This window comes from Podarcis vaucheri (genome assembly GCF_965113315.1).
Source record: "Podarcis vaucheri genome assembly, chromosome: 1".
In the NCBI taxonomy this organism is placed as follows: Eukaryota; Metazoa; Chordata; class Lepidosauria; order Squamata; family Lacertidae; genus Podarcis; species Podarcis vaucheri.
Window position 1 is genome coordinate 80,018,315 of NC_138759.1, and position 13,559 is coordinate 80,031,873.

The 13,559-nt window shown below is 42.5% G+C and overlaps 1 protein-coding gene across 11 annotated transcripts in view; it reads right to left on the reverse strand.

Moving 5' to 3' along the window:
• Positions 1-13,559, reverse strand: part of RASSF7 (Ras association domain family member 7) — a 92,931-nt gene that overhangs the window by 13,507 nt on the left and 65,865 nt on the right. For all 11 annotated transcript variants that reach the window (XM_082192404.1, XM_082192401.1, XM_082192398.1 and 8 more), the window contains one exon: positions 1,610-1,760. In XM_082192404.1, coding sequence (XP_082048530.1) covers positions 1,610-1,712 — 103 coding nt within the window. In that variant the 5' untranslated portion in view covers positions 1,713-1,760. The remainder of the gene's footprint in view (positions 1-1,609; positions 1,761-13,559) is intronic.

The following is a 13,559-nucleotide window of genomic DNA, read 5'->3' on the forward strand; positions in this document are numbered from 1 at the left end:
GAAACAAACAGGCAGGCTCTGAGTCATCCTTGTATGTTGCAAATGTAAATCAAGGTTGTGCTCTGACCATGTGAAATGCAGTATGACTGTTGAACGTGGGAGGTGGCAAACAATACCAAGCCTTTTGTATATGGCAGAAGGCTTCATGAACAAACACCAGAGCTGCCCAATCACTACTTTAGTGCATCACTCATTATCTACTCGGGAAAATGTGTTATGGGAATTGAAAGCCAATTGTCTCACAAAGGACTTAAAAAGGCGTATGAGGATAAATGAAACGCAGAACATCCTACTATGCAGAAATAGCAGCCCAACTACAATTTGAGGGAAAGGGGCATCAGATAGCATTTGTCCTCACTAGCAAATTGCACACGCGCACACACACACACACACACTTCATAAATTCCTCAGGCACATGCAGAACATTTCAGGAAAAGGCAGAGATTTCTCTTCTTTGCACTGAGTTATAGGGAAAGTTAAGAAAGAGCAGGAATTTGCAAGGGAGTACCCATATGAGAGACTGGCTCTTTAAATCTCCCCCAACTCATTTCCCCCTTCCATGTATCCTCTGACAGTTTTTATTTGTTGTATGCTCCTGCAGTGCAACTCCCCCCTCTCCCCAGAATTAGAAGTGCCAGGGGTCAGCAACCTTTTTCAGCCGTGGGCTGGTCCACTGTCCCTCAGACCTTGCGGTGGGCCAGACTATATTTTTTGGGGGGAAGTGAACGAATTCCTATGCCCCACAAATAACCCAGAGATGCATTTTAAATAAAAGGACACATTCTACTCCTGTAAAAACACGCTGATTCCCGGACCGTCCGTGGGCCAGATTGAGAAGGTGATTGGGGCGCATCTGGCCCCCAGGCCTTAGGTTGCCTACCACTGAGTAAGCCCATTTCAGGTGGAGGCTGCTTAGGAGGAACTGGTAGTGGAGAAGTGGCCAGAAGGGGTAAGCTACTCTTAATCAACCCCCTCACCATCCAAAAGCCTCTTCTACACCTGCATTAGTTTTGAAAGTGCGAGTTTGCTGAACAAGGTATAAGCAGTGACAATATGAAGCGCTTTAATAGCTTCATTAGTGATTGTAGTGGAGCCAGCTGTCTGTCCCTATTTCCCCCTTACCCCAGTGCAAACTTGTATCCTATCCCCCTTTACCTGTATTTCTTCCTCCCCTCACACACCAAGCCCACTAGCTTCCCCAGATTAACCCAAGAGTGTGCTTAGAAGTCAAAAAAATATATGCAAAAATACAAGAGGGAAGGGGTGAGTGGGGAAAATGGAGGGAAAGTATTTTTTCAGTTGTAGCAACAGTATAAATCTGGGAAACAAGCCTACCTGTATGCCCAGACACACAAATGATTTTCACACAAAGCTTTGTAATATCCCTTCTATAAAATAAAAAATAAAAAATGAACGTGATGCCAAAAAAGCTGGAAGCTATGCATATCAAACATGGCAACATTCATGTATCTCCCATGTATTAGAAAATAATGGCCATCCTTACTAACATAAGCTCCATTAACTTCATTTGATCTTGCTTCCAATGAAACTTGTAAAGGATTAAACTGCAAGCTTACTTTTAGACCAAGCAAGTGTAACGATTACTTACCAATGGCACGTGCCAATGCTATGACAACCTCCTGGCATGTGGTCTGTTCGGAGACACCGCATACAACCCGCTGGACACCATCCACCCAGACCTTTAGCTCCATCACCAAAACAGTGGATTAAACTTTCTGGATCATTGCAGTAGGTCTTCCCTGCAGAGATGTTTTAAAGAAAGAGGAGTTTAAGCTTGCCGTCTGATTTCATTTTCACATACAGATTGTTTCAAGAGCAAAAATGCTAATTGGCTGACATTCAAGGAAGTTCTGAGGTGTCTATACCTCTTCTTCCCACCCCTCCAATTTCTAGCCCATCTGCTCCAACAGACGGTTCTAGGTTTTCTTAGAAAAAGCTTCTGGCTCAAAAAGAAATTGCAAACAATTCCCTCCCCCCTTTTTTTCAGTTTCACAGCTTCCTAGATCTTCTATCCCATCTCTCCAAAATAAAATACGACAATTAGGACCATTCAGAATGCAGATGTGACATTTCACCACTCCAGATAGGTCAGCAATAGCCCCCTGCTAATCACGAACTTCAGAAACCAATAAATTTATGTAGCTAACTACAGTTTATCCTGTTCATGTTTCTGCTTGAGTTCCCAAAGACGGACTGTATGGGGTAGCTTGCATGAATGAAGAGTAACAGGAGTCTAAAGCATCGTTCTGTTTTATAATAGGGTTGCCATATTTCAAAAAGTGAAAATCTGGACACAAATGTTGTTGAGCTTAGCATTGCAACAACAATCCTAACACATTGCCTAGATGTAGCCCACCAGCATGAGAGAACTTAGATGAGATCAGAGATGGTGCTCATTTTAAGACTGTGCGGGACATAAGAGGGTAGAACTGCTACCAGAGCATCCATAAGAAATCATACAAACATATGCATATAGTAAATTTGCCTTCTATCTGCTTTAGCTAATATTCAGATAAGCAAAGTCTGCAATCATATGATAAGCCGCAGCATATAAAGCAGTGAAGTCATACAGTTTGAATCATATGAATAGAAATACAGATCTGCATTAGGCCAGGTGTCATTAATGGACTAAAACAGGTTCCTGAAGATAATAGGTTAGGCTAACCGGCTAAGAGATTAGTGAAAATTGCTTTGCCCTTTTCAAAAATTGCCTGACTGAAGTGGTATGCTGCACACACATTAATCAGCTCCTGTTCCTTCTACTTCTCACTTCATCAACATGATGAAGTCCTTTTCAGAGTTATTCGAGATACATCACTTAAGTCTTTAGAGAAGCATAGTTCTGTTTATCAGGATTCCAGATAAATCAGAGGATAACTACATTTACTGTTGTAATTCTGACATGAAACTTAAATGGAGATAAATATTAATATTTGGGTAAGTCAGAGAACAAGCTATTATATTTTTAAAGCATTTTGGAAATTGTATGTTTGTATGTTTAACCCAAAGTCTCTCCAAGTCACGTTTCCTCATTTTTTAGTGGTGTGCAACAAGCCTGAAGAATGCAACTGGCAATGCTTCAGCAGCCCAGATACCAGAGAACAAGAATGCTGCAAGTTAAATATTAAACAGCGCTAATCTGGTGTTAATCAGCTGCCTACCAGAACTATGAAAAGAATGAAGGGTTGTGGCTTACTGGCTGGATATCAGCCTCTTGGATTCCAGCCCTTCTTACAAAGTCACCTTTGGCCGACAATGCCACACCTGAAAAATGTTCTTTTCTCCCAGCCAGAGTGAAGTGCAAAAGTACATCACCCGGAAAAAGGAAAAGAAAAGAACACCCACCCAATAATATCGCTACAACATGCCAAAGAGCAGGTTAGTTTTGACATTGTTAGTGGTGCGTTTCAGATTTCTCAACTCACACGTAAGATTTACATGGAGTTCTCCCTATAGTTCTAAGAGAAAAACATTAACCATTTCAGGCACTGTTGAACAGAACAGTAGAAGAAAAGAATATGAGAAAAGGAGGATCAACCATAACTTTTTTTTCAGCCCAGCACAACCCCATTTCATACATACATTGAAATGAAAATAAAACTTCTTATTTTAATTTCAAGATTACACCACAACCCACGCTGGGGCTCTTCTCTTACCTTGACACAAGAATCTCTGGGACTGCTAATTGTTGAGAGCTTGTCACCTTTTGCTGCATGGGGCAGGCGGGGGGGGGATGGGGACGGGACGACTACAACGACTCCCTGATAGTCCACATTCAGAACTCAATGAGTCTGGCAACTGAATATGACTTCAACACTAGTAATATACAGTGCCCTCTACCATACTTGAAGGCAGAGACCTAACTTTGGTAGGGCAAAGGGGAAGTTGTATGGCACACAGTGCTGTTTTCCTAGCACCTCATTGCTGTTCCCCAGCATGTTGTCTGAGGTGATTGCCTCACTCTACCTAATAAGAGGGTTGGCCCCAAGCAAAGATTCAGTGCAGTGGGACACACAGCAACTAACCTCAGCCCACCAGGGTCTGGCTTGGCTATCTGCTTCCAGAGCAATGGGCATGGGTAGCTAGGGTCAGGTAGGGCCGCTAGATCCAAGCCATGAGACACCACTACTGTGTCTCGGTGATTTGGCGCTCCACCACTGGACCCCAGAACATGTGCTCAGCACCTGCTACTATCATCAAACTGAAAACCCTAAAATTATAGCCCATCCACATTGGCAACAAATTGCTAGAGAGCTTCAAGCAAAACATGAAGCAGGCATATGTTCTCACATCTCCGTTTTCCACAAATATGTAAACTAAACATTTCAGGAATGTTCTGTTTTTAAAAGTGTAATGCTTATATGCAGTAATTATTGAACTAATATTTTTTTTTTGGTAGAGATTTCCAGTGTAAACACATCCCTGCCAACATTTCACAGATGAAAACTCCTGCATATTAAAGGGTGGGGCTAGGGGCTAAGTCCAGCAGTGTGGCTGGGAGACAAATGGTACATGCAAACTCCAGATGACAAAAGCAGCAAGGCAAGCCAGATACAACAAGGCAAGAAAAAAGGCACGTCTACTGTACTGCATTTATACTATTTAGATAGGACATACAAGTAGGCTCCATTTCCCCTGTCTTCCCCATTCCACACCCCTGCAAGCTTCAGCTGTCATTCTGACTGGCTCATCTTTTCTAACAGTTGCTATTTCATTCTCTGTCCCTCCACCTCTTCCAGGTGCGGGTATTTTCCAATCTCAGCAGGCCAGGAGAACAAAACAGACACATCTAATCTGCATTTAGTGCTGCACCTTTGAGTAGAAAGTATCAGATGAAAAGGGCGGAAATCATTTTAATATAAAAGAATACATTTTATGTCAGTTTCTCTGCCTGCATCCGTAAAAAAAAAAGTGAAAATAAATTATGATTTCTCAACAAGAATGTTTTAGTCACTAATGGGGATTTCCATTCAATCCAATTGCTTTTGATGAAGGGCAAGTTTATATATATATATATATATATGGAAGGCAGCCGTTATTTCTTCATCAGATTAAAAAACAATCCAGGAAGCAAATGCAACACAGATGCTGAAGTGATTGATCCTGTCCCAGAAACAGATGTAACTTAGAAATATTTCCATCAGTAATATTGAACTGATATTGTTTGATCTTGGTACATGCTCAGTTATAAATATTGAAAGTAGCTTCAGTTCATATTAAGCTCTTGTATCACAGAATTAAATACCAAATTACTAGAAGGACTTGAAAGGGAGTGATTATTCATAATTTATTGTTCATGATGGTATGTCAAAACCCAATCCTGGTCTAAAATTCAGCACATAGCAGCAGCTGGCACAAACACAACTGGTTCTGCATGGCTCAACATGACTGAAGTCATCATGGGATGACTTGCAGACATCTGCCAAGGTCTAAGAGAGTTGCGTAAATGGCCCCTAATCAATAAACTTTATTTGATTATCTCTACTTGTTGTGTTATATATAAAAACATGCTACAAAAAGAAGGAACCAGTTCACATTTCTCCAAACCTTCATCAATTCATCACAGCTATTTCTTTTTGAAACTCAAGTCCTAGTCCTGGAAACTTCTTATGTTGGAATTTTAAGATTTTAGGTCTTTCATAATTTTGTTTTCTGCTAGGTTACTGTTTAAGAGCACTGTGCTTGAAGGCAGCTCACTTATCTGGACTTTTCCAACAAAACACATAGAATCATAGAATCACAGAACCATAGAACTGTACATTTGGAAGGGGCCCCATGGGTCATCTAGCCCCATGTTGTTTTTGCTGTGTTTGCAGCACTGAAGTGACCCCTCTGGGTTGCCTCACTAATGTGATCCAAAGGAAAGCAGAGCAATATGTTTGGCACCAGCTTGGCTGCAGGAGTTGCCAGAAGGAGGCATACAAGACATCGTCCAACCACCTTACGGACTCCACTCCAGATTTGTGTAAGGTTTGCTTCTTAGCCTTTTCTTCTCCTGAAGATGTTCCACAATAAGGCAGTGGGTACAGATTGTTCCCCAGGATTTGCTCCCCAAGCCTTTCTCATGAATGAGTATAGCCACAAGGCAGTGGAAGTTTAGGATCAGAGTTTTCCTTTTCCTAGGCAGGCTACCTTCCCAGGCTGATGAGCCCCATCTGCCCCTCATTTCCCTGTGCAGCGTGTACAGAAACCGCCTTCTTGACCATTGGACCCACTATCGGGTCTCATCTGCTTAATCTGCTGGAGCCTGTCTTCACGTGCAGGGGATAGAAAAGTCCCTAAAATACCGAGGGAAATACCCATTGGCTACCCTCACCTGGTCAAAACTGTTACCTGGGGTGTGGCCACTGTTGCAGACTGACAGCTTCTAGGAGCCACAGATCACAGGGAAAATATCCGGTAAGACAACTACCCAGAAGAAGCACGACATACGCCCCACCAGAGATACCGCCCCTCCCCTAACACCCCATACAGTCATACCTCAAGTTGAACTCGCTTCAGGTTGAGCGTTTTCAAGTTATGCTCCGTGGCGACCCGGAAGTAACGGAACGCGTTACTTCTAGGTTTCGCCGCTCGTGCCTGCGCAGACGCTCAAAATGACGTCATGCGCATGCGCGGAAGTGGCGAATCACGACCTTTGCATGTGCAGACGCAGGTTGCGTTCACTTCAGGATGCGAACGGGGCTCCGGAACGGATCCCGTTCCCATCCAGAGGTACCACTGTACTGCAATCCAGGAATCTCAGCTAAAGCATCCATGACAGATGGCCATTCAACATTTTGCTTCAAAACTTCCAATGAAGGAGAGTCCATAACCTCCTGAGGGAAAGTTCTTTCTGATGTTTAGTCGTAAGGCAATTTAGATGGTTCTGAATGTAAAACTGCTTATTGTTGAAAAATGCTTCTTTGTGGATCTGTCTTATTCATAGGAGCAAGCATGCAACATCAGCGAAGAGCCGCACAACCTTATTCACTTGCAGACTCTCCAGGCAAGAGAAATACTACTTGCCACTCATGGGGAAATATAGCATTCTTTGCAAAATGGCCCAGTTTAAACTCTATCACAGAAATGTGACAAAACATTTAAAATTTCCTGGGATTGGTAGACTTAAATGCTGCCTCGGGCTGCATTACGGATTGGCATCAGTGGCGCCATAAGCACGCCAGCTGTTAAAGAGGTTGACATTATATGAAGTGCTGGCTTTCAGGTGCTATAATTTAGGTTTGGCTGTAAATCCTGACATGTCTGACTTAGTAACTGTGCTTATTTTTGTCTACAGATGAGGTCTAAATGTCTGGATGAAATAAGGCACTTCCTAAGAATAATAAAAAGGCAACTGTAGGGAGGAGGAGGGATGTGTGGGGCACTTATGAATCTCCCCATTCTCCCCCATTTCAAATATTTCATGAAGCTTTCAGTAAGGTGGATATTAAGCAATAAACAGGAAGCACCAATAATGAGCAGCACTATGAGCTGCAGAGCACCACATAAAGTTATTTATGGTGGCTTTGCTCTTTTAAAGATGTACTTCCGTTTTATTATTTTTTAACACACTAGTGTTTCAATAACTCACTGTATGGATTCTATGGTAATACAGCTTTTCTTCACAAGAGTGACTTCAGAAGGTTTTGACAAGTGAAGCGAACAGGAAGTAGTTCTATAAATCATCAGTGGCAGGGGGAAAGCTGGTGGATTTCAACGAGTAAGTAAGAATAATCCCTTTTTTGCAGTCAGATTTGACTTTTAAGATGCATTTTTTTAAAGTTTCTTTCAATCCTAGAACATAGTTAATATACAGTATGCAAAAAGCTTCTTAAAGCTGCACATGGTGAAGAAAGAAGTAACAGGAGGCAAGACAACTGCGACTATAAAAAGAAACATTTATTTCCTGAAGAAGTGGGGGAAGGGATAGCATCTACTAAGCAGCAACAATCAAGTAATGCACGGACCATAAAGTTACTGCATGCCTGCTAATCCAAAATTGGGACATACATTGAAAATATCTGGTAAGTTAGTAAGGCCTAGGATATCATCTTCAGAAGTGTTATTAACTTTAACTCTACCTTTAATACCTGAAGGAGCGTCTCGGGAACCAGGAAGAGGGCCTTCTCGGTAGTGGTGCCCTCCCTGTGGAACACTCTCCCATCAAATATCAAGGAAATAAACAACTATCTGACTTTTAGAACACATCTGAAGGCAGCCCTGTATTGGGAAGTTTTTAATCTTGATGTTTTAGCATGTTCTGATATGTGCTGTGAGCTGCCCAAAATGGCTGGGGAAACCCAGCCAGATGGGCAGGGTATTAATACTACTACTACTACTACTACTACTACTACTACTACAACAACAACAAAGGCAGCATTGCTGTAATATGAAAGCGCTAAGTGGCAATCTTCTGAGTGAGACTATTCACTCTTCCTTAGCAGGAACAAAGGCAACTAAATTTCCCCGCTATTCCCCCTCCTGAATAAACTCAATAGTACTAATCCCTTCTTTGTACTGGTAATCAAGATTTCCCAAGGGTATGTTGTCTTCAAATAAGCCAATATGAATAGCCTGATATATTCAGATAACCATCTGAAGACAATTCCCATGCTCTCCTTCATATTGTTGCAAGGCACAGTATCTTGTAAATCAAGGATGCATCTTGCACACTTCAGTCTCTCTTGTTAAGTGCCCAGCTTTTAAAAGGCACCTTGCATAAGTAGGTTGGGGGAGGGGCATGCCCTTAAAGGCTCCTTGTCAAAGACCTGTATGTTCAGCACCACAACCTGACAGTAAGCACCCTTTTACCACAGCAGGAGGATAACATTCTCAATATCAGCAGTATAATAAAGAATCCATAAACGCTGTAAATCATCTGCTTTCCAATAAAGTTGAAACAGCCATATTTCACAACACTCTTCAGGCAGAGTGAACAGACTGTGCGTGGACTGCAGTTGTCAGACACAGCAGCTGAGGCCTCTTTACACAAGCAATTTTGACATTAATAATCCAATTCTTCTCCAAGACCACAAATTTAAAAGGTCTGATGCATGGGCAGACAGGCTTAATTGCAACCATGTGTGTAAAAACGGCATAGTTATTCTTTTGGTGAGTTGCACAGAGAAACAAAACCTGCAGTCAATATCTAAGGCTTTGTACTCCTATTTAACAGGAGTCAGAGTAATCCCATGCCAGCACCCTGACTGGCCTAGGTCAGCTATAAGACTGCTATAAGACTGCAGGATTCAATCATGTAAGAGCAAGTTCAGGGTGCACAATTAAAGTTTATTTGGAGTTCTTGCATAGCAAACCTGCTTCCCCCGCACGTGCACACATACAAATATTAAATAAATTATGACTGCTGCTCTCACCTTCTAAGTCATAATTTTTCCTATTAAATCCTTTCATAAAATCAGATCACATCCTTATCTCACTATGATTTGTGAGCACAGTGGGGAAAATCAGTGAGCACAGTGGAGAAAATGCAGAAGGTAGGGTTGCCATACGTCCGGAATTTCCCAGACATATCTGAAATACTGCAATCAGCAGCAGTGTCTGGCCGGAAGACAGAAAAAAAATGTCCGGGGAAATCTGGACATATGGCAGCCCATGACAGCAGTGTCGTTTTTGCCAATTTCCCATTAATAAAGCTCCAAAATGGATACCCACCTCCATAGAATCATAGAATCATAGAATCATAGAGTTGGAAGAGACCACAAGGGCCATCGAGTCCAACCCCCTGCCAAGCAGGAAACACCATCAGAGCACTCCTGACATATGGTTGTCAAGCCTCTGCTTAAAGACCTCCAAAGTAGGAGACTCCACCACACTCCTTGGCAGCAAATTCCACTGTCGAACAGCTCTCACTGTCAGGAAGTTCTTCCTAATGTTTAGGTGGAATCTTCTTTCTTGTAGTTTGGATCCATTGCTCCGTGTCCGCTTCTCCGGAGCAGCAGAAAACAACCTTTCTCCCTCCTCCATGTGACATCCTTTTATATATTTGAACATGGCTATCATATCACCCCTTAACCTCCTCTTCTCCAGGCTAAACATGCCCAGCTCCCTTAGCCGTTCCTCATAAGGCATCGTTTCCAGGCCTTTGACCATTTTGGTTGCCCTCCTCTGGACACGTTCCAGTTTGTCAGTGTCCTTCTTGAACTGTGGTGCCCAGAACTGGACACAGTACTCCAGGTGTGGTCTGACCAGAGCAGAATACAGTGGCACTATTGCTTCCCTTGATCTAGATGCTATACTCCTATTGATGCAGCCCAGAATTGCATTGGCTTTTTTAGCTGCCGCGTCACACTGTTGGCTCATGTCAAGTTTGTGGTCAACCAAGACTCCTAGATCCTTTTCACATGTACTGCTCTCAAGCCAGGTGTCACCCATCTTGTATTTGTGCCTCTCATTTTTTTTGCCCAAGTGCAATACTTTACATTTCTCCCTGTTAAAATTCATCTTGTTTATTTTTGCCCAGTTCTCTAATCTGTCAAGGTCGTTTTGAAGTGTGATCCTGTCCTCTGGGGTGTTAGCCACCCCTCCCAGTTTGGTGTCATCTGCAAATTTGATCAGGATGCCCTTGAGTCCATCATCCAAGTCGTTGATAAAGATGTTGAATAAGACCGGGCCCAAGACAGAACCCTGTGGCACCCCACTAGTCACTCTTCTCCAGGATGTTTTTGCCAAAACAACTCTTCCGGATTTTCACTGTTTGAAATATGACAACCCTACATAAGGAATCTATGAATCCAAAGAAGGGTAACTTGACAAGTTCAAGGTAGAAAGGAGAAAAATTATAACATTTAGTATCTGGAACATAGAGGAGTAGAAACACCCATAGGTTTTGCCTGAGCTCCAATATGGAACAGTGTGTCATCCAAGATAGGGAAAATATGGACATTTTCTTTCAGTTCCTAGCCCACATAATGCAGCCTTTCATAGCAAAGGATTAACAGAAATTGCACCACAACAGCTTAGACAGCACACAATAACACCACCACATGCTCTCACAGGAAATATTAATTAATACCCCCCCCCAACATCTTTGTGTAAGGACACGGGTGGCGCTGTGGTCTAAACCACTGAGCCTAGGGCTTGCCAATCAGAAGGTCGGCGGTTCGAATCCCGGAGATGGGGTGAGCTCCCGTTGTTCGGTCCCTGCTCCTGCCCACCTAGCATTTCGAAAGCACATCAAAGTGCAATTAGATAAATAGTTACCACTCCAGTGGGAAGGTAAACAGCATTTCCGTGCACTGTTCTGGTTTGCCAGAAGCAGCTTACTCATGCTGGCCACATGACCCAGATGAGCTGTCTGCAGACAAACGGCAGCTCCCTGGGCCAGTAAAGCAATATGAGCACCGCAACCCCAGAGTCGTCCACCACGACCGGACTTAACGGTCAGGGGTCCCTTACCTAACATCTTTGTAATTTGCGGATCTTATGAAATCTGACCTAGCAAAGCTTAACAAGCTTGCCATTAAAACAACATAGTAACCAGCCCTGTCATTAAGTTACTGTCCTAAATTTGTTTTGCCAGCAGTTTAGTTTAAATATTATAATGAACTATTGCTGCTCTTTTGTCAATTAAAAAAAACCAGACTAAGCATAAAATATAGTTAAAAGTTGTTTATGATGCAAACAAGAGGCATTTCTGTTGGTGTTAGATGTATTTATATTCTGAGGAGGATCTAATTCCTCAAATTAATCGAACTTGCACAAAACAATTCAGATAGACAGCTTTTTACTTCCTCCGGCCTACTTGTCACCAGCCAATCCAGCATTTAAATCAACCTCCTCTGAGGTGCAAGTAATGTTCTTAAACAATTTTTGCACACTCAAATCTTGAACACCTGCATGTCCAGAAAGCAAAAGGTCATTTAGAAGTTACAAACCATTTTTATTGGAGAAGTAACATAAATGACTTGGGGAAAACCTCCACTAAACAGCACAAACACTGCAGCAAAGTGCAGCTAAGTCTTTTGTATGTTCAGGCATGAAAAACATTATATTTTGAATGCTTGCCAAGTTTGTTCCGGGTACAGTGGTACCTCAGGTTAAGAACTTAATTTGTTCTGGAGGTCCGCTCTTAACCTGAAACTGTTCTTAACCTGAGGTACCGCTTCAGCTAATGGGGCCTCCCGCTGCCACCGCACGATTTCTGTTCTCATCCTGAAGCAAAGTTCTTAACCCAAGGTACTATTTCTGGGTTAGCGGAGTCTGTAACCTGAAGCGTCTGTAACCCAAGGTACCACTGTATTGGGGGGAGGAACCCACTTGACTGCTGCTTGCTGCTGCCCTGCCCTGCTTATTTACCCTTGGCAATCATTAACCAGCAGCTCCTCTATAGTACTTTCTGCAAGTGCAATGTAGGAAAAACAATTTAACCAACAGCTATGTTTTATATAGTTGTTCTTGCTCCTTATTTGTGGGTGGGTGGGACACCCTATATATACTGGGGAAAGAGTGTAGGGAAAGTAGAAGCTCTAATTAACATTATGATTTAAAAGAACCACATGCCATTGTATATTTTTGGTTCTTTGCCCTTGTAGATTCTTAAATGGGTAGCAGCAAACAGCTACCTTTAAGTACCACTAGCAAAGCTGTGCTTGCCCCCCTCTCTTCCTGCTGCACCCTGTTCCCCATTTGGCTTGGGCAGTGTAGTAGGAGAACCCCCAGAACAACATGCAGGGGGAGGAGGGGAGATTGTTCTATCTGGCAAGCATAAATGTTTGCACTGATGGAATAATTGTAATAGCACAATGCTGAACTTTTCCCATACCTTAAATCCTGTAAAGTAAAGCTGCAACTTAAGAGAGAATTATGAAAAATGATTACGATATGTGGCTTCCATTCTGCCTTATCCTTCCACTACCCAGAAAACTGATTAAGTTGCACAAAACTTATAGTGAATATCCAAAATTATTACAGACATGAGAGGCATTACATTAGAGTTTAGTCTGCTACCACACTTTTCTCTTTGCTTTATCTAGATAGGGATTTTCAGAGAACTACCAGGCTATTGCGGTCCCGCCTCCCCCCCCCCATTTCTCCCTCTCCTTTGTAACCAAAAGCAGCAGAACAATTAGAATACAAGGCCCATTAATCCCTTTGCAAGCGTGTGCAGAGTTTATCTTCAAATTTCTATCACTGGGGTTTAATTAAAAGACTCCCAAAAGGCAGGAAAAGCCATACCAACATTCCCCACATGCACATTATGTTGTGATTCTTAGCAGCAGGTCACACTGACAGCTGGATAAGGGGAATTATTACTCAAACCAGATGAGCTAGTGTGTTTACATTTAAACAGGTTCTTACATAGATAAAAGCCTACAACCCTGCTTCAAAGAACAGGTATTTCAGGTTGCTAGGAAACATCAAGTCATCTCAGATAGGCTCTGGTGTGTGTGTGTGTTTTATAAACCACCAGATCACAGACAACACAAACCTCTTTATGTTGCCCAGCTGTGTTGCTTTCTGTTTACTTAATCCCTAATCCCTAGAGAGGTTCACCCATTACACTCATGTGCTTTCCCACCTTTAAAAGGTGCACTTAA